Genomic DNA, 26,026 nt, shown 5'->3' on the forward strand with positions numbered 1-26,026 from the left:
CATTTAGCAGCTGCTGCAATTTAAATTCCTTAGAATAAGAAGACATAAGAGTAAAATAAAAATAAAAAGAGACTTTTAAATAAATCACTCCTGTTACGCGGATTGATGTTTAACAAAACTTCTTGGCTACCTGTATGTGCTTCAATAGTTTTACCACAAGGTGGCGCTAGGGTACAATACTTTAAATTTCACTAATTGAATAACTTAAAATTAGGTATTACATGAAGTGTGCTGAACAAAAACAGACTCTTTTTTTTTTTTAATACCTCACATTAAGAAAACCATTGCTGAATACCCTATGACGGACTAAATCCATTAAACATTTGTCATAACGGTGGGCAAAGATCCGTCAACAACCCAGGGTTAAACTGTTGCATCTGTGGTTAAGTCTGTTTTCATTTATGCTCCTTCAATAACAATTTGAATAGATGAAGCCAATTTTCCACTCATTTCTGAGCAGGGGACACGTCATCCTTCTCTGAAATCATCTCGCTCTCTTTAACGAGCACTGGAGAAGAAATTACAGCAAAAGAATATTGATTTATATTGCATCGAGCAGAGGAATCTAATATTTTAAATCTTTCAAAATCTACACAAAATAGTCAATCTTGATTTCGTTAACACAAGCGTCTGGCACATAGTAGCTTTTTCCAAATGAAGAAAAAAACAACAACTGTGACTTTCATTTCCATGGCAACATTATAACAGTTCAGCATTTTTTCCTCAGTCAGATGGTTCCAGGGGCCACAACTTTTTCCTCTGCTTCTAGTGTCACATCTCTGTTTATCTGCACTCCTGAACATTTATTAGAGTCTCCGGAGCCAAACTTTTTGGTTTGTAAAACCACTAAAGTAACCATAGTGTAAACTTGTTATTTATAAATCTGAGCCATGAGAAATATTTCCATAACATAATATATATATCCTCTTAGCATGATTATGAAAATATCTTGAATATCGGCAAAATGAACCAAAATGTCATATAATGAGGTTACAATAACCCAAATCTATTTCTCAACTATTTTGAGTCATCTTTTCCCCAAAAGCTTTAACATTGTCTTATTCTACTGAACATAACTACTGAATTTTTATAACCTTATATGTGGTTTTACTGATCTCATAAACGGTAACACTCAAATCCACCTGATGATGATCATGAGACTTTTACTTGCCACAATGTAATTTTTTTGCAGTGTACAAAGTAAATAAGAATACCTGAGCTTGTCTGCCGTAAAGATCACTCTCCGCTCCAGAAGCAGAGAGGCGAAGACTCTCAGTAGAAGACGCAGACTTAAAGAGGAAAAGAGACACTCAAAATCCACATGCTCTAGACGTGAATCAGAGGGACGACACAGCTCTATCACCTGAGAGAGAGCGTGAAAGAGAGAGAGATTCATCCATTGTACAGAAGATATTATCACAGAATAAAAAGAAAAAAACAGTTCCCTATGGCATTCTAAAGGCTTCTATGTTTTGATGAAACCACTCAATATTTTGTGTGGATCCCTCAACCTGACAGCAAGTAAAAGCCTTTGGGAAACCGAGATCTTGACAATCCAAAGAATCCCTTTTTATCTAATTACACTATATGCTTGATGTACCCCAAACCATCACACCCATATGAAGGACTTCAAAAACTGTTGACATACATTTGAAAGCTCAGCAATGGAGCATTACAATTTCTCTCCACTGGAACTAAGAAGCTTAAACATGTTCCAGCATGACAATGCACAAATTGAGCTCCGTGAACTCATAGTTTTCCAAGGTTTGAGTAGAAGAACTTGAGTGGCATGACCTTAATGACAAAACAGCCTCCATACAATATTATACTCCTGATATTTGTTGCACCTATAGAACATAATCTTCCAAATAACAAAGCAAACCAGTATAGCAGTATAGTTTGAGTATAGCACTGTGCATGACTAGTAGTCCCCTTTTATACTGATATACTATACTGTATGTCCTAGATGCTTATTTGATATTTTCTGCATTCAAGCTAACCAAAACTAATATTTATACAAAAATAGAAGAAAGTATGACAAAGTCTCAAAAAGAATTCGTTAAGCTGGTGAGGCTATACTTTTATAAAACTGTAATACAAGTGTATCTACATAAGTGAGACTACTGATGCCTTTTAAGTGAAGGATTAAACACCAGATATCAATCTCTTCTATTCTAGTTCTACGTTCTATATATTTTCCTCTAAAAGATTGTAAATTAAAACATTTAATTTACAATCACTTAACATACTACAGGTTATTAAATATAGTTCCTTAATAGTTTGTGGCACATCTGGACTAGTTTTAAAGAGGTTCCTCTCACCATATAGTTTGGGACTGACGTTAAACCTTTAGTAATGATTTAACTTGTGTTTTTAGGGTTTCTGTAAAATGTGTTTAAGACAGTCAAGAAGAGCACTGCTGATGGAACATACCTCAGTGCCTGAACCTGGCAGGAAGTTCTTCACAGTAATCGTTCTGCCTGGGGCGGGGAACGGAGCCTCCATGATGCCCCTCATGAAGGGCTGCACCAAAGCAGGGGAAATCGCTCTCCTTTTCTCAACCTCATCCAACATCTAACACAAGGAAGGTACAGATACGTACAGGCATACTTTAGGAACATGTGTACATCCAGTATTATACGTTTTCCACATACTTTTTTAATACATTAATAATATTGTATATATAATATTGGATGAAAAATTCGATAATGAGTAAACACACTTTTGAGAAGAGGTCGAAACATCCCAGGCGACTCACTATGCAGTAGACCTCAGGCAGGCGCCTCCCCTTCCCACTAGGCTGTGGAACAACATTCATATACAGACACGCACACACACATGCTTAAGGCCACTATATTCTCATTCTAACAAGAAGAAACAGCAATCACTCAAACTCTCAAAGTTTCCTGATTCCACAAAAAGCAAAACCTCCTACCTAAGTACCAAGCAGCAGGATTGTCTTTCATCATTTTAATGAAAACACATCATTAAACGGTTCCATATGTCCAACCTTATTTTCGGAAAAAAAGGAAATCAGTTTCAATGGTATAAAAAGCAGCTCACCAGTAAACGTCGACAGTAGCCAAATCTTCTGCTCCCATCTTCCCCCGTCAAGACAAATGAGAAAGTTTCACTAAAATATTAGAAACACAAAAACATAAAATGTTACTTATTGTCCTAATGTTTTAACAGTGTTTAGTGATGATGTGGAATTTAAGTTAGTTACCTGGGGAAATTGTCTACTGGCGCCCAGTCTTTGGCATCAGGAAAGCAGAACTGAGGAATGACCTTCAGCTGATCTTCAGCCTCTCGCATAAACTTAAAACTCCTCTCCAGCTATATGTACAAAAGTCAGACAAAGTAGACCTTTACACGTTTCATATGGCTAACATCAATCTGGATAATCTACTTTAGATATACTACAAACAGTCATTAAAAAATGACTCTCACAAACATGGCAGCTGTTTATAGATGTTGTTTATGTTATGATTATCCAAATTGCGCATTCCCAAAAGTGTTGCCAAATGACATAACAAGCTTGAGATTTGTTCTGGCATTCTTTGGATTTTTTTTTAGACCAATAACATGGGTCAGTAAAGATGACAGTCTACCTTAAGTGGGAACTGCTGAGTGACTTCGGGCAAATAAGGGGCTCCTGCTTTGGTTTTATGTAGAGCCACTACGAGGAAGTACTCAAACAATTTCCTCTCCTGTAGGTCCATCAAATCTCTCTCCAGCGTGCGACACCGGCCCATCTGTTTTAGCATTGACTGTACTGACACCAACCGCTGGCTGTGAGCTAGTACACCATGAAAATACAGCATTAGACCCATTGATACAAACAAAACCTTAAGGAGATTGTAAAAGAATTAAATATCTGCTCCAAAAGGAGTTCAATTTACAGCCCACCTTTCAGCTTTTCCTCTGTGTCACTCTCTGATTCACTGTTTTCATCTGTTACTATACCCCCCAAAAAAAGAACAAGATTAAAACAATTAGTATGCAGGTAGTGACTCACACATACAGTATGTAGCGTTTTGTTGAGCATGTGTATCCCATAAAGCAACTCGACGTTACCAACCTTGAAAAAATTGGGTCAAACACAACTGACCCAAAAATGTAAACATGTCCATAAAGCTAAGTGGATACACGTGTGGAGGGAGAGCAGAGAAGGCGAATGAGACAGTGTGTAGGATAACACAGTAAAATCTCTTAATAGCTCAGAACTGGAAAGCACTAAGCATCAGTTGCAATCATATTCACATTTGTGGCAAAAATACACAGAGATTTAAACACACCTCGGCCTGAGCTGGATTCAGTCGACTGAGAGACTCGCTTCATCTTTTTCTTCCCTCTCCGGGCCTCAAAGATGCCATTTATTTTCAGCACCATCTGTTGGAAAAGAAAACAGCCAGTCTCTTTTATCAGGTAAAGACTAATCTGTATTTGTTTTAAAGGCATCTGTTTAAGACTTTAACTCATGGCCTCAAATGGAAATATTTTCTTTCTGTTTGCTACCTTTTTCCATTAAATTATTAAAATTGCTTTTATTGTCTAGCTCATCTCTTTATCTATCTCTTTGTCCAGCTTTTTTAAGGTAACCTAACACAGCTCCAGAAGCCATATTCTCTGAAAGAATTCTTTTAGTAATGAATAACAAAAATCGCTGCCTTGACAATACCTTAGGGATTTTCCTTCGTCTGCGGTTATAGGGGTCTCCAGAGAGGCTTGGCGTATCATCAGGGCTGCTGGGGGTTGATGGTGGGCTTATCCTTGAAGGTGATGCAATACCCCCATCTCTGTTTGTTTTGCGCAGATCTAAGAGTTTGAAGCTCCGCCGTTCTGAACTCTGCCTGAAAAAGCCAGGCTTAGAGGAGAGCTAGTTTGAGTGGAAATTAAAAAGAGAGTCAATATGATGTACACTATATGGTGGTTTTATTTCTTATTAAATATCTTAAACTAGTATAGCTATTAAATATTTCCATCGCTTTAGAGTAAACACCTTAGTTGGAACATCAAGAGTAGGTGACAGGGGAACAGGATATTTGTTTCCAACACAGCGGTTTTCCAATTCTATGTCTTCGTAAGGGTTTTCTTTAGATGGAGGATCTGCAAATGGTGCAAACATATCGATATGCAAATTTATTCACATTTACCAGGTTATATTTTTGCTTAGACTACGGTAACTAACTGAGACATAATGTTTTATTCTATGCATTACGCCGAGTAAGCATTTCTACCAACAAGATCAATTTAGTTTGGCCATCATTAGCATTTTAAATTTAAGCTCAGCAGATTTCTTATATTTATACCACACCAGTAGCATGGTACTAACATATCTAATATGGTACAGTATGTACAAACATATCATATTAGATACCATGGTATCCACCAAGTATGGCGGTACACACTATAGTATTAACACAATACCCACTAAAGTGCCACAGTACCCACCATGGTATTCATTAAAATAAAAAACAAAATAATTAAATGGTGGTACATACCATAATACTACCATGGTACCCCATAAATTATCATATTACTACTAATATGAAGACTACTATAAAGTCTTTCTTCTCTATATGATGTCTACCATGGTCATGTATGAAGTTCCACTATGGTATATTATGATATGGATACTGTGACAAAATTCTTATGATGGTGTAGCAAACAGCAAAGACATGTTTTCCGTATGCAGTGAAAGTTGCTACACATAAAAAGTAGGCTAATAATCTGTTTATAAACTAAACCATGGCTAATGCTAGCTATTATTCTAGCTATTTCCTTGATAAAACAATAGCAAAAACAGTTAGCTCACATTGTTTGCTTTTTCTGACATAATAGGAAATTAGCTAATGTATTTGTTAGACTGTATGGCTGTAACTGAAGTGTAAAATGATAGTGTATCTCGGCCATACTGCTAGCATTTATCATGTTAATTAATTAAACCTTTAATTGTGGTGTATCCTGTGTGTGTGTGTGGTCTACATCTAGCTAGCTCAATCCAAACACTGAACAAGAGCTAGCTTGTTTCTAAGGGTTCTTGCTAGCTCTAATTAACAGTGAGCAGGCTACAATATGAACTACATTATGGATGTTTGTAATATGGTTCACCCTCTTTTATGGTTCACGTTTCTTTTCTGTTATTTTCTAGTCATGTTCAAACATTTCAACTTTGCTCCAGCACTCTTTACACTTGCATGGTAAATGCAATGTGTGGTCAATGGATATCTGGCAAAACTACTGCTTGCATCATCTCCTTGTTTTCATAACAGGGTTTGTACTGACGTCATGTATTTATTCGTCTCATATTTGTTTAAACCAGACGGTTGATATTTTGCCAAGTAATCGACTAAGCTAGCACCAATAACCAGTAGATAGACACAAACTGCATAAAAATGCAGTGTCGGAAAAAGTTTTGAGACACAGAAATCCTCTTCTATGACAATTCATCTACCAGATGTGACTAGTGGGAGGAGAGAATGAGACAGGGACATCCAGTTCCAGACCTGAGAAGCACACACTGCTCTTCAAACTTATGCAGAAGAAACAGTGTACTCTAAACCTAACTTCCTAGTAATACTTTTAGGTATTCTTTAGCAGTATTTCATGGCTGTCTGAGATCTGAATTCTGTTTGTGCTAGTCCACCACACCTAAAGGAGAATGTCTTTTCTTCTCCAGCATTCTCATCTCCAAACACTAACCAAGCTGTTCCTTGACATAACCAGTGGTGATGTACACACCAGTACACAAACTCTTTACTTATGTAAAAGTAACTTCTCAGTTAAAAGAAAAAAAATGTGGTAAAAGACACAGCGTCACAGTCTTCAATTGAAAAAGAAGAGTAAGTTAAAATCTTAAATTTACTAAGAGAGATTCACAAAAGTAAAAAAATTTTGTGAATTTTCTTCATTTGAAGCGAATACTAATTCCTGGTGATAATTATCTCTTCCTACACCAAGGAACAATAAACGGCTAATGAATTACTAGCTAATTAATAATTAATGACAACAGTTTTTACTATAGTACACTATAGTTAAATACTCTGGTATACTATAGTAAGTGCTACAGTTAACTTAAGTGCATAGGATTTACTATGAAAACGTGTAGCTTGTAGTAAATTACTATGGTAAATACTACAGTTTACTACAGTTCATAATAAATTACTATAGTAAATACTACAGTTTACTACAGCATGTAGTAATTATTGTAGTACTGTAAATGCTACAAGTTACAACTCTTTAGGATCCGTTAGTGTTGTAAATAAAGGAGTTTAGCACTAAGTGGCGTAATTATCATAGTAAAGGCTACAGTTTACTACAGTACAGTTTGCAGTCAGTTCGTGTAGTAAATACAACAGTTTACTACAAAGTGTAGTGATTACTATAATATATTATATGTTTTACTACAGTGTAGTACTAATGACCATAATAAATAGTAGAGTTTGTGTGGAAAATACCACAGTTTAGTCCAGAGTTTAATAATCACTATAGAAGTACTATCATGTTATGGATGTTTAAGCTAATTTCCAAAAAGTTGGGTTTATCTAGGAATTATGTTGCATAAACACCAAATTTTCTCTGGTGCGAAACAGTGCGGGAAATTACCCAAGATATCCTCATAGACGTTCTCCTCAGATAAAGTATGTGTGAGACCCAGCTTGGACTGAGCGTACCAATCCACTCGACAGCCCTCAGTGGAAGACTGCAACAAATCCTCAAACTCATATGACTTCCTGCAAGAACAGCATTAAAAAAAACAATGGATCTTACTGATAAGGGAAAGAGAAAAGTAAACACGCTGGTTGAAATGACTATTTTTTATTGCAGAGCCTTGCTGTCTCTTTGATAATATGACTAAAGTTGAGATTTACATAGCAGAAAGTTTTACGAGAACAATATCTACCTGGAGCAAAAAGTAAACAAATAGAATAAAGAAAATGAATAAGAAGGTCAAGCAAGGAGACAGCAGGGACTACAGGAAATTGCTGAACTTAAAGCTCTGTTGGGATAACATGCGGTTGTGCACTTGACTGGGTAATGTGTAACCTTAGACGCAAGCTCAGATGCAAGTTAAGCAAAAATGGTATGGAAAGAAGTCAATTTAAACTGCTGAAGTATGAGAGAGTTTTCACTTTCAAACTTCTTTGAAAGTCCTAAAACAAATAGTGTTTTAAAGTTGCAGCTCGACCTTCTATGATTTTTTTCATTAATCTATTAAGAACAAACATTCCTGGCTGGTTTATTAAACAGCCTGAAGGCTTACCCAGTGAAGTGTTATGCCAAATTATCTCATGAATATATAACATCAGACCTAAGTAGCTCTCATAAAACATGCTGTAATCGTTCGGTATGCAGGAATGACTAACAATACAGTCATCAACATGTTCTTGAGCTCTGCCATCTTTTCTCAGCAGACACAAGACTTACTGTACAGACTTACAAAACCTACAGTCCACTCTCATGTGTCATGTGATATTTTATACCCTCCCCAGTTGGTATAAAATATGGTACATACCAAATTCAGCTATTTATCACAAGTTTACTGTATTAGAGAAGAAATATTTAACTCATTGATTCCCAGCAGGTCCAGACTTACTTTCCTCACTTAAGCAACTGCTTCAATTAACAATGATTTCACTGTAAATAAATGATTCATTGTAATGGCTCAGTAATATCCTGGATGAATAATTACTACAAGACTCTGGTAGTTAAGGAAAACAGCAAAAAATTTGTTCATTTTTAAAATACACTCATGATACAAGACAGCACTGCATGCTGCAAACCTCTCACCTGTTATTACTGTCTCGAGTATGTTCTTGCCAGGGCCTCTGACACACCCCAGGTGGCGGAGGGCAGGAGGGAAGTGGTGGAGGGGGTATCGAGGGCAAAGGCGGTAGATTCCGCCTCCCCTTTACTGAACCTTGGGGAGGTCCAGGGTTGTTTGCTTGAGTGTGGTGCTGAAAGGTACGCTGAGGTTTAGGCAGAGGGTTAATGGATGGAGTCCCTGGCTCGGTATACACATTCTCAGGGTCTCTGTTTCGACCACGGCGGCTCCCTGCTCTTACCACTTCCACAGTCCCGAAGATGGGCTCTGCAGTCTTTTTCTCTGCTTCCTCTTGCTTGTCTTTAGAAGGTGGGCAGAAATAGTTGCCTGGCAAGCATGGCTTAGTTGGTGTCTCCTTCATGGCTTGCTCAAGTTTCTTAATGTGCGTCAAAACAGACTTCTTGTCTTGGACAATGTCAGTTTTCCCCACAGGCACTTTGTCCAGTATCACATCTCTTTCCCTTGTACATGCATCTGAACCTTTCCATGATTCTCCAATCTTATTTCCATTCTCTTTGCCAATGTCCTTTCTGTCACTGTTCAAACCTTTTTTACTCTCTTTTCTTTGTACCTCTGCAGTTTTTACATCCTTCTTTCTCACACTTTCAGTCTCTTTCTGTATGACAGTCTGTATGTTTGGTCCAGCACTATCTGTTTTGCCCTCCCATTGTGATATTTTGTCCCTAATGCTGGCAGTGCTTTTGATTCCCACAGGATTTTTGGTGGGCTTGTTGCAGCCCCCCAGGCCATTTTCAACAGGATAAGTGTCACTCTGTCTCTTGTGCATGGGCATATTTATGTTCCCAGGGAAAAGATTAGCGTTGTCCAGGGATGTTAGGGGGGACTGTATGTCCACAACCCTGGACAGGTCCGGCCTGTGTGAGACCACAGATTGAGCGCCTTCAAGCTGCAAGCCACAGCACTGGATCCTTTACAGAGCAGAGACACAAATAGAATGTGTTAGAATAGAATAGAAGCATGTTATAATATCTGTGTTTGATAAGAATATTCCTCTATCAATCGAAAACTCGATTTTGGAGGTTTTGGATTACATCACTAATGTTGATATCTGTATGTTGTGTCTCCTCTGTAAGATAAATAACATTCTACCTAAAGGCAACATGTCACACACATGCATGCAGCTTTCACTTTCTTTAATTATCCCCATAAAAATATGCTAGCTTGGATTTCAGCCAGCACATCCAATCTCATTGCTACAGAAAACAAATGGAGGAAATGTGAACCATGTAGCTTTTTTTGGGTAACCTGTGAATTGCTAAAAAAAAAAAAAAAAAACTTCTAGGAAAGTCTATATGAAAGCAATTTTTGAATTTCATAAATCATATTCAATTACATTTACGTTATGTGTCCACTATGTTGAGCCTTTTTCATTTTAAGAAGCATAAAGCAGTGAGGAAGAAAACTAGGTCAAACTCCAAAAAACCAACAAGAAGTAGGAGAGGGAGAAAAAAGAGAATAGGCAGAGGGAGGGGGTAAAGAGAATGAGAACAAAAATGACAAGCAGACCAAAAAAGGCCAGTCTGATTGTATCCTTCTTCTTGCTAGAAGGAAATGGACTACTTGTTAAAAAGGTCCAAGCATGAAAGCTCTACTGAAAGAAAGTAACATCATCCACCACCCACGCCAACTGAGAAACTGAAGTCCTTTCCACTCTTTGAGCTTGACAGGTTAATAAAAATAAATAAAAAAAAAAAAACAGAGAGGGAGACTGAGACCGTGACCTGATTGGTAAAGGAAAACATGAGGGGAAAAGGCTCTCTTAGGTTTTTGCCCTTATTTGTTCAGGATCTGGTCTTTACAATGTTACACCACTTAGTGACATGCTTAAGTAAAAAGAATGATCTCAGTTACTCAAAGTTCCTCCATGCTGAATGGTATACAGCCTGAATAGCAAGCTATTTCATTCCAGCCCACAAATGAAGTCCTTATTTAGCTAAAGGAGCATAAATCTGCCTGGAGCTTGATTTTTAATAAAACACATTATTACTGTGAATATAACATCTCAGAATATGATTTCCACAAATCAGTGTACATAATGTACAAATTGCTTGGTCAAAAGTATATGGACACCATCACAGCCATATGTGGTCAGAACTGCGACCACAGATTAAGAGAAATGTTGTATTCTGTAACATAAGGATTTTCCTTTAATGGAAATAAATATATATACCGTTTTCAGGATGATGATACCACTGTGTGCAAAGCATGGTCCATGAAGACATGAAGTACTAACCTTAATCCTGCTCAACACCTTGAATTAAAAGTATGATCTTATGCCAGATCAGTGCCTGACCTGATCAATGCTTTTGTAGCTGAATGAGCACAAATCACCACAGCCACACTCCAAAATCTAGCCGAAAGTGTCTCATAAGAGTGGAAGTTATTATAGCATGGAATGGGCAAGCACATGGACAAAGCACATTTTTATATAGTTCTTTAATCATTTATATACTTCCTGTAATTAGTATGTTTTTGTTTAGATTACTTGACATTAATGGTTTTTAAAGAGCTAAACATTTTCCTTACTATGGGTTCTGTTTTTAGATTTAACTTGCCCTTATGTAGTGTTTATCCACCAGACTTAATCCATCGAGAAATATTTTATATATTCAATGATACTGTGTGCATTAAAAAATACAATTTATTTCACATTTTATTATTATGGTTAACAAAAACAATGGGAAAGAAGGTTGTCATTCTTGTACAAGTTAAATTTTACACTGAATTCTACTAAACACTCCCCTTTAGCTTTAGCTGAAGACTCACTCCAGTCGGGTATTACTCTCTTGAACAGCACTACTGTCTTCTATGTCAATCAGAATGTCACTGTCTTGGACAGCATTACTGTCCTCTCTGTCAATCAGAATGTCACTGTCTTGGACAGCATTACCTTCCTCTCTGTCAATCAGAATGTCACTGTCTTGGACAGCATTACTGTCCTCTCTGTCAATCAGAATGTCACTGTCTTGGACAGCATTACTGTCCTCTCTGTCAATCAGAATGTCACTGTCTTGGACAGCATTACTGTCCTCTCTGTCAATCAGAATGTCACTGTCTTGGACAGCATTACTGTCCTCTCTGTCAATCAGAATGTCACTGTCTTGGACAGCATTACTGTCCTCTCTGTCAATCAGAATGTCACTGTCTTGGCCAGCATTATTGTCCTCTCTGGCCATCAGAATGTCACTGTCTTGGACAGCATTACTGTCCTCTCTGTCAATCAGAATGTCACTGTCTTGGACAGCATTACTGTCCTCTCTGTCAATCAGAATGTCACTGTCTTGGACAGCATTACTGTCCTCTCTGTCAATCAGAATGTCACTGTCTTGGCCAGCATTATTGTCCTCTCTGTCAATCAGAATGTCACTGTCTTGGCCAGCACTACTGTCCTCTATGTCAATCAGAATGTCACTGTCTTGTACAGCATTACTGTCACCTCTGTCAATCAGAATGTCACTGTCTTGGCCAGCACTACTGTCCTCTGTGTCAATCAGAATGTCACTGTCTTGTACAGCATTACTGTCCTCTCTGTCAATCAGAATGTCACTGTCTTGGACAGCATTACTGTCCTCTCTGTCAATCAGAATGTCACTGTCTTGGACAGCATTACTGTCCTCTCTGTCTATCAGAATGTCACTGTCTTGGACAGCATTATTGTCCTCTCTGTCAATCAGAATGTCACTGTCTTGGACAGCATTACTGTCCTCTCTGTCTATCAGAATGTCACTGTCTTGGACAGCATTATTGTCCTCTCTGTCAATCAGAATGTCACTGTCTTGGCCAGCACTACTGTCCTCTATGTCAATGTCACTGTCTTGTACAGCATTACTGTCACCTCTGTCAATCAGAATGTCACTGTCTTGGCCAGCACTACTGTCCTCTATGTCAATCAGAATGTCACTGTCTTGTACAGCATTACTGTCACCTCTGTCAATCAGAATGTCACTGTCTTGGACAGCATTATTGTCCTCTCTGTCAATCAGAATGTCACTAGGCAATCATGGGTACTGCATATGTATGATGGTAGTTTGCACTTTCCTCACACTGTACTCAGTTGGTCAGCAGTTAAACTTTAAGAAAGAAGGCTGGTTTCACATTGCACAGGTTACTCAAAGGAAGCATGTAGTCACCTTTACTGTTTCTGGGTCATAGCTATAATGATAAAACTGGGAGAAAATTGGATAAAACTCAGTTTTTTAAATCCTGAAGATGATGCTGATGTGTAATATGGTGTTTGCATACCCGTTGACTGACTGGTAGATGCAGTTCTCTGTGTTTGTACAGAGCAGCAGCGCTCTTCCACCAGTCATGATGCTAGCAGCTGGCATCCTGAGAAAAAAACACAGAACATGAAAGTCAGCTGTAACTCATCTCATGCACACAAACACTCAAAAGGTGCAATTACACAATTATGATGCAGCGCACAAGGTTATGTAAATAGAAGAAATATGAATTCAGTGAGTTTTGATGATTTGGAATCAAGCTACTAGGTTGAGTTTTAAAGCTCAAAATGTTCTTGTCAGTTATCGTAGCTGTTCAAATAAATACAGATAAACAGGTCATTAGGGAACATATAATTTATTCCTGATCTTGATGCATTTCAGACTAGTCTGTCCAAAATACTTGCATTAAACCAGAATGTTTAGAGAGTTAAAGTGCTGGGATACACACAAATAATCATACGGTATCTAACACAAACACATTCCACCTTCATAAGCTGTTGTTCTTGCATCACACATCTTTTCCCCTTCTGATTAACACACTTACACAATCATTGGACATGTCAGCAATGGTGAATAAAGACGGCGCATTTTTACCCCAACAGATTATGGACTGAGTCATGAAGTTTGGCATGTACTATACACAAGCTGTGCAAAGCTTTGATACACACATTGTTTCGTGTAGGGTTTAAAACAAAAGTCAGGCACAAAGAGAGGTTCTTGTGCTGTTATTTTTCTAAAACACCGACCGAAAGGATACACAGCTATGCAAGAAGCTAAATGCAAGAAGCAATAGTAAGTACCATAAATGATCATGTTCAGTGAACTTTAAAGAGGAAGCCAAACATGGCATAAAAATCCTAAATGCACTTTATTTTCGCTTGTTTGGTAAACATCGTGACTAAACTAGGCTACTACTATGATTACTTCATCTCACAGGGGAGCACTACAATATTTGTACCAGGGAAATATTTAAATATTCATATACTTATTTTTAACCAATAAAAAAAGCAACAAACAAAAAAAGGCCCACTCACGTAAATTGATGGCTTTCTGGTTTCAGTCATTTTCAGCGACACATACAGCACATGCCAAGCATTTAGCTCTGTTTTGGGGATATTCAGAGCATTCTATGTGCGTGTTGCTACTTAATAGAGACGTTTGGGACAGGCTGTCCATGTAGACATGAGGCATGAACATGTGTGTTTGTGCTTTCTTTAAGTGCTTCTACCCACTACCCGTCCTTCCAAGAGGAAGTATGACATCATACAGAGACAAAAAAGGGTAGAAGAAACCACTTAGTGACAAGCCACCACTTTGTAACTCTCTACTAATTACACTGTCCTGAATAAAGATCATCAATCGCATCCATCTATTAGCATGCTTGCACAATCAAGTGCTTATGTACATGATATTAATTACACACCATGTAACATATGTTGTTGACTGAGTACGATATTAGATTAATAGATTGGACATCCTTTTACAATTACTTATCCAGTTCGGAGGTGGAGGAGAGTGGGCTTGGAGGTTTTGAGTGTAGCTCTAGTACCTGTCCTTCAGAAGCTCTTGGCATTGCTGAAATCCCAGCGGCTGCGCTGGCATGCAGCATGAACTGATTGTGAGGGTCTGCCAAGAACAATATTAAAGCCATTCTGCATGCGGCGTTCTTCCCTTTGGTGTGGCGAAGGCACTTATTTCAAAGGAACTGCCAGCTTTACTGTTTGTCCTCTGATTTAAAATCCATTAACAATAATTAAGACTTGGATGATGGCTTTTGGTAATATAGTACACAAAGTTTTAGACCGTTATGGAAAATGACTAAATCAGTATCCATTAATCTCTCTCTCTCTCTCTCTCTCTCTCTCTGAAATTGCATGGCTGACCTGCATGGTGTTAAATGATTTTCAGCTGTGTAAAGGGGTCGCACGTTTTTAGAAGAACATAGAATTTTTTTCTCCTCCCTCTATGCTGCTCCTCTTACTGAAACATAAAGGAAAAAATGTACACACACACACATACACAGAAGACAAATGGAGAGCAGAAATGCATGCCTGAGGCAATGGCTAGGAAACTCTATAGGCTATTTTGAAACGTTTCTTTTCAGTAGACATGTTCAACCGGTGCATATTTTACACTGTATGTGCATAATATTGTATATATGTGCATAATATATAATCTGATAAATATAAACATGTGAACTGTTACTGACATAAAAACAGGTTTAAAGGTTTAAGGAAGTATGAAAGTTTTGATTCCCTCAGATAGAGATATTCGGATGCAGTGTAATGTCACTCAAACTGTACAGCTCCACCTTTTTAATCATCAAACACTGATGAAAGTGAGGCCTCAATCTGTTGTATTGAGTGGGTGCAGACTTCTGAACTCCCATGCCAACTCTGTTTCGAGCTGGCATGCAAATAAAAAACTCAGAGCTCCATGACGTGGACCCAATCCACAACTTGTAAAGCAGTAAATCTGGCAGTAGCCATGTTTACTGCTCCACTGCTTTATAGCCTCGAATGCTTCCAGCTACTTTAGACACACTGCAGTGACTTACTGAGTCTCTTCTTTGTCTCTATTCTCAATTGTTAAACCTGACCCTGTAACACATGGCTGTTTCCTCAATGATGTGGAGAATGAAACAGCCATCTGCTTCGGGTAATAAAACATCCCATATACCCTGACTGACCTCTTACCTGTCTCGCTTTCTGACACATTGCTCAGTTGCATAAACTTGTTCAGCTATGCCATTTTGCAAGAATTCAACACACTAGTTAGTGGTGCTTGCAAAGCATCACTATTGTTATCTTGCAAAATTCTTCCGTACAAAAGTTTGGCGCGTAACTAGTCCCGCACCGTTTGTCATAGACCCATGAGTGAGGTGTCAAATCGTGCGGCTTATACGGGAATGGGGTGCTATGACTTTTATAAGGGGTGGGCGGTTAATTGCCCCCGCAGGGGGCAATTAACCGGCCAAAAAATCCCATAGACTTAACATTAAGGCCAACTTTGACGGATTGTAGCGCAGAGAGTGAAATTTGTAGAAACGTCAGATTTACCACATTTGAAGAGGATTGCAGCCTGTGTCAGATGATACCCCGCACAGGGGAATAAGTTCGACCCCCGGGGCAAGAGAGGTCCCCAAAGTTGCCCCATAGAATTTGAATGGGGATTTTGGCGACTTTGCCCATTGACTTATAATGGGAATTTTAAAAAATTACTAGTGCCGCACTGTTCGTCGTAGACCCATGAATGAGGTGTCAACCCGTGCGGCTTATTCATGAGTAGGTTGCTTTGACTGTTTGAAGGGGTGGGTAATTAATTGCCCCCGCAGGGGGCAATTAACCACCCACAGACTTAACACTGACAACAACTTTGACTGAGTCCCGCACCGTTCGTCGTAGACCCACGAATGAGGTGTCAAACCGTGCGGCTTATTCGGGAGTAGGGTGCTTTGACTGTTCGAAGGGGTGGGTGGTTAATTGCCCCCGCAGGGGGCAATTAATCACCCACAGACTTAACATTGAGACCAACTTTGACTGAGTCCCATGAGTGAGGTATCAAACTGTCCGTACCACCCACAGACTTAACATTGATTTAACTGTGGAACCGACTGTCGTAGAGACACTCTTTTGCATTTATCATCATGCTCATAAGCCACGCCCCCTAGCACCCTCATTAGCATGCTGTTAGCATGATGCTAACGCGATTAGCATTTTGCTAGCATGATGCTAATAAAATTAGCATCTTGCTAGCGTTATGCTAATTTCATCAGCACATCGCTAGCATGATGCTAACGCTATTAGCATGTCGCTAGCATTATGCTAACTTTTCGCTAATCACATGTATAGAATGGTCCTAGCATCATGCTAGTGTAATTAGCATGATGTTTAGCTGATTAGCATGGTGCTAGCTTGATGCTAGCTATATTAGCATGTTGCTATCAAGATCCCATTGTCGTAGAGATATGGAGGGTCAGAGTTTCGCCACGGCAAGCACCACTCACATTTTCTTCAGGAAATGTACCTCTCTAGTATGATTTATATTATACTAACTGGCATGCTTTTATACTAAAATGCATACTTTTCGATAAGCATCAGGCAGTGGTTTCTGAACCATTATTCAATGAAATCCTCTATTTTAAATCATTTTCCTACTTACACTAATGAGCCTCGTATTAAGTAAAAGTGTAAGTATGGTTTTTGTTTTTGGCTGAAATGCCTCAACTTAGTTCATCTTTATGCACCATTACACTTCAGCATTCGACCTGCCCCAAAGCCTATAAACCAAAAAGACACAAAAGCAAGCTTGACAGTATAAGAGCACTAGCAAGCTCTTTAAAAGTGATAGGCATCAGTTAGTGGACTCTGTAGAGAGTTTGTAGATATTAGTTAGGGTCAGAGCTGGGCCATCGACCTCCATCAGTTACATAACTAAGCATTCACTTCAAACAACAGATCAGTATCAAGGCACTGTCATCAGGGGTTGGGTACACACAGCATTTGGGAAAGACAAGAGGAATAGAGGAACGCTCGAGGCGATTCATTGGAAGAAAAAATACACAAGTGTTTGTGAGACTTTCCAAAAAAAGTAAATAATTATACAAATATGTGTTGGCGAAGGTGTTTCCTGAATGTTTACTGGGAAAAATATTATTCAGCGTTTGATTTAGGTAAACAATATATTTGTCAGATTAACAGGCCTTGTTATTTTGTGTGAACGTGTGTGTGTGTGTGTGTGTGTGTGTGTGTGTGTGTGTGAATGGACATGACTGAGCAGCCATCTGTGTTTTATTTTAAATCCCAAATGCAAAGAAAACCAAGACAACTCCTTCTTTCCAACTCTCGTTCTGCTGTGGACAATAGAAGCCAAACCCTGGATAGTAGGAGTATTCTACAAACACACACACGCACACACACACAGGGCAAGAGGCCAGGTCAAAGTTGAGCTATTTCCTTTTACAACCACAGGATGTCCAAAGAAAATAAAAATCTAGACACACACCCCCAGATCAGAAGTCATAATAATGGAGTAATAATCACACGTATCAAATCAGATAAGTGATTTCTGTATTTTTGGGTCAGGTGTAACAGATCTTATTATTCTAAAATAATAAGAACATTAGCATGACGCCTAATATTAGTGCATGCTGTGGTCAGTTGGCAGAGATGGAACAGCATGCTGAAGTCAAAAATCAGGCTGAGGTTTGCTGTTGTCAGTGATATTCGTTGGTATTCGAAAAGGTCCAGCAGCCAGATTTCTCTCTCTTTATTCTGTCTATCTATCTCGCCTCCCTCCTCCTTCTGCTAACAGCTGCTTCTCATAAAGCCCTTCCACAGCGGCCAACCCTGGAGGACCAACTAAGCGCATGACATCATGCTCACTGCACCTCTCCACAGCAGAACCAGAGAGAGAGAGCGAGCATCTGTAAGAGTAAGAATGAAGCTTTGGTTTCTACATACCTAAAATACACAACTCAACCATATCTATTGGGAAAAAAAACAATAGGGCATAATAAATATGTATCTTCTAAGGTACTTTGCAACCACCATCGCAATGAACTATTGTGGAAATAACAAAGGAAAAAAACTTTTTGTTGTTGTTGTTTATTTTTGGGAAGTCTACAAGTAAGACTGAGCTAACTCGAGTATTTAGTCTTCCTTTTTTAGCTCCTCAGCTCACGAGGGAACTTTCTCTGCAATCAATTTCACGCACTACTAAACAAGTAGCAAAGCTGAGCCCGAAACACAGTATGAAAGAGTGTGGAGTGTGTGTCTATTCTTTTGCACTGGTGGAGGCACTCGGTGGGGGACCAACTTTCACCCAGTGCCTCTGCGTTCAGTGAAGGCGCATTCCTTCAATTTCGAGCAAATCAACAGAGTGAGAGAGAGCAAGAGAGAGAGAGAGAGAGAGAGAGAGAGGTTAACAATGTCTGAGAATGAGAATTTGTGATTCAGTGATCATATAATGAATGTTCACAGTCCATTACTGTAATTTTTAATTATTCATTGATGCAATTTTACGTCATAACATTATTTAATTCTTACTGATATTGTTTTTTCCTGTTATGTTTTTTGCTGTTTTTTATGAGTAAATATGGTTTATGTTTACCAGCTATGATAAACTGGTGCTCCTTTAAATGCAGTTTTCAAGGCTGTCTTGTTAAACACTCATTTTAGTAACTGATTGTAAACATTCATATCCTATAATTGTGTCTGCCCGCTGGATTGCTGTTGTTCGGAAAGGATACGTATCAGACAGGAACACGACTGGATGCTGCAAACAATGCATGTATCGGCCTGTGTTTGTTATTTATTAGTCTATTGGTGCTTAACTCAGCTGAATTGTTTACAGAGCCATAAATAAATAAATAAAAAAAACTTGGTGGCTAATTAATGTCAAAACAGCATTTAAAACATTGTGTGGATAATGCATCAAGTACAATTCTGATATCTGAACCAAATCAAACTAACCATATGGTGATGATGATGATGATGATGATGATGTTATGTGTCACATGTGTCTTGCAGCACAGTAAAATTAATTTTTTTTCACATATGCCAGTTAGGAATCTAGGGTCAGAGCTGAGGGTCAGCAATGATACAGCGCTCCTGGAGCAGACAGAGTTAAAAGCCCAATAGTGGAACCTTGGTGGTACTGGGACATGAACCTTGGACTGGGCCTTTAATAGAATATTAATTAAAACTGACATTCAAAACCGCCAACCAACATAATTTTGCTGGTTATTTAGATTTTTTTTTTATTATTCTGTAAGTACTTAAAAAAATACTTAATACTTTCCCTTGTTTGTGTGTTTATTTACTGTCTCCTTACAAAACTTACAATAATATGTGTAGTCATGTGACTCCACCATGTCCAGACTGCAACATGGAAACCTTTTGCATTACAAAAAAATACCCAACCTTTAAAAGTTGATCATATTAACAGTACAAACCTTATCAGTAAACCAAAAAAAAAACCCTGACCTTCTGATCAGTAGAGCTTCAAACATTTGAGCCGTTAAATAGTAGCATGGCATCATACAAAGACAGACAGGGACGAAAAGGAATAAGAAAGACAGGATGCAAGCCTTATATCCTGCCTTCACTACACACCCACTTGTCCTGAGGGAGAAGGCATTCTGCAGCAGTTCCCAGTAGACCAACAGGTCAAAGAAGAGGAAGGAGTCCTTAGAGAATGTCTGAGTATCAGTCCATCTGTCTGTCACTGCAGAACAATGGACACGTCAAGGACAAATCTGTCATTTTCGTTCAATTTTGACGACTATATTTGTCTATCGTGTTCAACATACAGTATTAATGATGAATAGTTAAGGAAAGGTTTTTTTGTCGCTTGAGAAAAAGTAATCCCGGAAAGTTTGTAGCTTTGTACAAAATACTAAATCCCCTAACAAGCTTTGTATACCCAGGATGAAAACTGGTAAATAAATAAATAAATAAATAAGCCATTTTCTGAAAAAAGAAAATGGCTTATTTATTTCTTGTCTTCATTTTTTTTAACCCTTTCTGCACTACTGAGCCAGAGAATGTGCTGAAATAATGAAATATTTCCACAGATTCAAATAGAGCATTCTCCTGAATACACTTTAATCTGTTTAATCTTATTCAAAGGAAGTGTGTTGTCAGTTTCCTTTATTGTGCTTCAGTGCTGCTTTCTTTCAGTGTCATTGTATCATTTTGTCTCTGTGTCTGTGTGTAACCTGGCTGAAATTCAACACAAACCGTTATGTGTACTTACCTTATTCAAGCACACAAACACTCTATAGACTATTAAGAAGTATCTTTCAATCTTTAAGTAAATAAATGGATGGATGGATGGTTAGCTAGATCGATAAACGAACAATTCCTGTTTGAGGGATTCTTCCACATTCTTTTTTTGCCAAATGCTTCTGCTATCTACTGTAGCTCTGAAAGATTTAGTTCCAAAATTTAGTTATTCACAAACGTTTGACGATGTTTAGGTGAGGAGACTGTGAGGCCCATGCCATATACTTAGGCTGAAGATCTTAAGGTCTACTGCAGATTTTGAGATGAGGATCATTATCCTGCTGGAGAAGCCATTCTTTTTACATAGTAAGACTTCTTTTTATAGACAATGTGATGTTTGCTTTCTCCCATTGATGGTTGCCACAACAGACGATCTGCCCTGCACACAACACAACCCACACAGGTTTTACGGCGGATGCCCTTCCAGACGGAACCCTCCCATTTTATCAAGGCTTGGGACCGGCACTGCATCCAGTGGCTGGGGTTTAAGCATTGGGTGGAAAATTAATGCGGGCCTTCAGCATTACAGGTAACAAAAAAAACTTAAACTCTTATGCTTTACAGCTCCAGCTGTGTCATTTTCTTCTCCAAACATACTTTTGCTTATTATGGCTATAAAGTTATATTTTATAGGTCCACAGGACCCGTTTCCAAAAATGCATAGGTGTTCATTTGAAAACTTCAGATTTTCTGTACAGTAGTACTGTATACTGCACCACCAGTCCAGAGTCTGCTTAATAATCCTCCAAAAGGCCTTTTGCAGTCAAACTGAGGTTTTCATTTTCCTTTCAAGCAATCCTATGAGCAGTCCATTCAAAAAGTTCTTTTGGTCTTCGATCCCTTAACTTCCTGTAAATTGCCATTTTTTAAATTACATTATGAACAGATGGCTACCAGAAAATAGCTGAATCTGAAAACTCTTTTGATATGTTATTAAATCCTTGTTCTGTATTTTAATTTTAGAGTGCTAAGCAGCTGCGCAGAGGAGCCCATTGTTGGGACAAGGTTGGAGCAATCAGATTCTTTAATAAGTGTTGAAATGCGCATTTATTGGCATTTCCTAACAATAACTGCGATCAAGCCACAGCACTAATGAGCTAATTAAGGTCTGGGACCTTGGTTATTATCAGCTCAAACCACTTGGGGTGGCCAAATTTTTGCATATTTTCTCTCTTAAACTGTCCAAAAACAAAAATGAAGTACTAATCTTGCTGAAAATTTTATAAAGAGTTTGGAAAAATACAAAAACGTGGCCAAGCCGACTGCAAGTCTATGGACAGCTTAGGGCTCAGTTTACCTTCCAACTTGGCCTAAGGGAATAAGGGAAACATATTTTTTTATGAAATGCACTTAAATGCTCACTCAAATGTATGTTCCCCCAGAGAAAATAACCCAGAAATCACAGAATGTCTACAGTATTGTTAACTGATACATTCACAATGAGTAAGGACTCAGCTTGAAGACCATTTTTGTACATGTAAGAACATGCTGAATACACTCCACATATTACAGTTGTAGTAACCGTTTCCATCAGGGAAGGGACCAGTAATCATTTAACTGCCTGTAAAAGTGTACACTGTGTAGACTTACTGACCACATTATCAGGTACATCTACTTTGAAGGAGTACGGTTTGGGACTGGTCATGTTTCTTGTTTCATTTGCTCTTTCACTCTTTGTTATTGGGTGTGGGGATATTAAAGTTTATTCCAAGAACAATGGACAGAAGTGCAGGAGAATCCACCTCTGTTGTGATACCAGTCCATTGAATACACACGATTACCATACACACTCATAGACACTTACAGTATAAACAATTGAACATAGCCTATCTGCCTACCTGCATGTTTTGAAGAGTTGTTAGGAAACAGAAAGAAACCCACATGGGACATGCATGAAGAAAACATGGACCTGCACCAATGTCCCTGCTTAGAATGATCTAACACTTAAATGATCTCTTCCAAGTGGTGGTCTGTTTGCATTGATGGACAAGTAGAAGGGGGGTGAGAAGTTGTGCATGACACTGACTGTAGTACAACAAGTTTTTGCATGTTAGGAGCTGATACTCTTGTTATATACATAAAGTAATAAGACATGAGATATTATACAGTATAGTGTATGAACACTTACAGCAAATATAGGCAACACTTAGAGAGTTCCAGGAAATTATTTGAAGTCTATTTGCAGACACTTGATCAGTCATTATATTAACACCACATAACATAAACACATTAATACTAAGTATCAATTATAACCTGGTGACATGGGCACCCAAGGCTTACCCATGCCCTCGGGGACCAAAGGCCAGTCGGTTCAGTCTGAGCCCACAGAAAAGCCAATGTAGCCCAAATCGGCCATGATAGAAGGGCACCAGAACACCCAGTGTTCCGCCACATATAGGATCCAGCAGACAAAGAGACCAATCCAATTAGGCACCCATGGGATGCGCCAAATAAACAAGGAGATGAGGAAAAGTTCTGCGCCACACCCCACAACACCTAAAAGATCTACTGCCAGCGTCCTATTGCTAAACACCACAAAACACCCCAGGGGTCAGAGCTGCACAGGTGACACGAGAAGAACAAAAAAACAAGGCGGTTTTACTGTTAATGGTTTCAATGTTATGGCTGATCAGTGTGCACTTGAATTCAAACTCAAATCCAATTTACTGAAGTAAAATCTGATCTAAGACCAACTTTGAGACATTTCCCATGTGGTACTGTGATGAGTTTACTGGGTTTACATTAGCACTGAAATGAGTCACATCCTGGCCAAGCACATAACTAGGATTTCGCCCTTGAGCACAATATGACTGTGGTATATTATGATTTTTTCCCCCTTTTTCACTGTCTTCTTGCATTTCTCTATGTGCTGACTCTGTGCCAGGTCTCTAGTTACCCTTCCTGTTTTCCCTCACGCTTCTGCGGTTCCGCCTGACCATTCCCACCGGCATTCCTGCTCCCAGCCCTGCACTCAAAGCATAGACAGATTCCTACAATTCCCTGTAGTATTCCCAGAGGAGTGCAGCGTGGCGAGAGCTTGGGAAAGTGCTCTTCCGGAGTCAAGGATCCACCAAGCAACGGACAGTTTTGGTCTCTAAAAGTCACCACCCACCCCCACCCTCATTCTCAAAATCAACATTTTCAGAGTGAATGAAACCCGGGCAGACAGAAGGATGAGAAGGTGCATAAGATCTTACTCTTTTTATGTCCATTAGAAGCAATGAAAGAAGAGAACTAAATAGTGTTCATAAGCCTTTAAAAAAAAAGTAGGGCTTAATTTTTCCCTTTAAGCATTGGTATAGGCACTCCATAACTCATGATAATCTTTACCGTTTTGCAAGAATTATAGAGATCCACCAACTTGCTGCAATTGCACAGCTCTGTTAAACAGAATGCGATTCATTCTCAATAATTGTCACAACATGGAGATAATCCATCATGTGTCGCATTAAGACCACACAAACACTGCAAACAAGCTTTATAGATGAGTTTACATAAGGAGGCACTGTAGCTGTCCTGCAAATATAAGAGACATGCCTTGAACAGCAAGCCAAAAGCCAAGACTGTGGTGGAAAAATTAGGCACTAAAAGATCAAGATAATGGATCAAGATGCTTTTGTCTATGTCACGACCAGTATGCTAGGGAGGCAGAGCTTTATTTTCACTTTAGTCTTCCCATAATAGGGTTATGGAAGTGAAGTCTTTGACCATGAGATAGTTCAAGGACCCCCCATTTGAACTCTGTAGGTCGAACTTTGAAAACATTCTAATATTGTTCTCTGAATAAAGTTAGTTTGCCAGTATAAGGAGTTATAAATAGTGCCAAAAAGAATGTTGGTGTTAAGATGGGAAAGGAAATATCTTTCTATCTACGTTGGGTGTTAAAGTCAAACCAGGAAGTGTGAATACATTTTCCATAAATGAAGGCATAAAACCGATTGACATTTACAGAAACCTCAAGCACAGTATGGTGATGAGATTCTTAGCAGCAGTAAAACATTTAAAGGATGCAAATGCTTTAAAGAAGGCGTATGTCTGCAAATGAAGATGCTGGACACGGTGGCTCAGAGCCCCTGCAGTGATTCCTGAACATTTAACATGTACTGTAGAATGAAAAAAACTACTTGCACATTACAGGAATTTGGCTGGAAGTTATTGCCACATCCCCTATACAGTCCTGACCTCGATCCAAGCCATTTTTACATGGTATGGGCTATTAAAGAAGTTCCTGGGAGGCTAGTGTTTCAGACATAAACAGTATCATATCATATATAACATAATCATGGCTCCTGCATAGTATTGACAAAAAATTCTATCATGATGGTATCCAAGTACTAGTGAAACACTGGGATAAGTGCATTAGTGTAGCAGGGGATTCTATAGAGAAATAAAGGTAGTTTTTATTCTCATCACTGTGTTGGTATTCTGCACAAGTCAAAAGTCCCGGCTTGACTGTATATGCCTGGGTTTAAGATGTATAAAAGTTTGTCACAATTCTGTCACCACGTTTTTGCATTTATTGTCACCCACACTAAAATCATGTTGCCTACATTCGTGAATTTTCATTCGACCATCAATAAAGTGCAATTATATACTGTACCTATCTAATGATTAAAAAGTGCCTTGAACAGTAAGACTGTGCCAAATCACACCATCTTTGGTGTCTTTGGAGTATTTTTCACTATAGAAAGCAAACTTCATCTACTGCCACTTCCTCTCCCCCTTCTTTCTCATCCTGGGTTTAAAAAAAAAACAGCTCTACAAAGTGCATTGAACCTTGACAGAGCCCATGTCAGAGCAGCAGCTTGCAAGCACGGCTCCTGTGGCAGCAGGGGGTGGGAGGAAGACAGAGGCTGAAGGAGGAAGGGAAGGAAGAAGTGTATGAGTGTATGTATGTTTTTTTTGTGTGTGTGTGTGTATGTGAAGGAAGGGGGCGGGCAGTGACCACAGCATCTGTGCTCCATTCCCAACCACTGCAGCACAAAAGGCAGAGAGCTTGTGGAATCCTGAGCAGCCAGAATTCCCTTACCAGCACACCGCATTCTGTAAGGGCTGCCACGGAGACAGCCGAGCCACGGAACTCATGCAGACTCAGGGTCTGAAACCTCTTTAATAAAAAAGACTCCCTGGTCAATCACTGTACCAGAACTGTTCCTGTGAATTGCAGT

At 38.9% G+C, this 26,026-nt stretch overlaps 1 protein-coding gene across 1 annotated transcript in view; it reads right to left on the reverse strand.

The window, feature by feature from the left end:
• Positions 1–26,026, reverse strand: part of si:dkey-82f1.1 (DENN domain-containing protein 2A) — a 31,988-nt gene that overhangs the window by 3,808 nt on the left and 2,154 nt on the right. Inside the window, exons 2-14 of the mRNA XM_053480904.1 lie at positions 13,091–13,177; positions 8,794–9,756; positions 7,609–7,736; positions 5,003–5,109; positions 4,682–4,879; positions 4,299–4,392; positions 3,910–3,960; positions 3,612–3,799; positions 3,227–3,336; positions 3,064–3,133; positions 2,723–2,800; positions 2,434–2,574; positions 1,215–1,363 (exon numbers count right to left, since the gene is read on the reverse strand). Coding sequence (XP_053336879.1) covers positions 1,215–1,363; positions 2,434–2,574; positions 2,723–2,800; positions 3,064–3,133; positions 3,227–3,336; positions 3,612–3,799; positions 3,910–3,960; positions 4,299–4,392; positions 4,682–4,879; positions 5,003–5,109; positions 7,609–7,736; positions 8,794–9,756; positions 13,091–13,176 — 2,363 coding nt within the window. The 5' untranslated portion in view covers position 13,177. The remainder of the gene's footprint in view (positions 1–1,214; positions 1,364–2,433; positions 2,575–2,722; positions 2,801–3,063; positions 3,134–3,226; positions 3,337–3,611; positions 3,800–3,909; positions 3,961–4,298; positions 4,393–4,681; positions 4,880–5,002; positions 5,110–7,608; positions 7,737–8,793; positions 9,757–13,090; positions 13,178–26,026) is intronic.

Source organism: Clarias gariepinus, chromosome 2 (genome assembly GCF_024256425.1).
Source record: "Clarias gariepinus isolate MV-2021 ecotype Netherlands chromosome 2, CGAR_prim_01v2, whole genome shotgun sequence".
Taxonomy (NCBI): Eukaryota; Metazoa; Chordata; class Actinopteri; order Siluriformes; family Clariidae; genus Clarias; species Clarias gariepinus.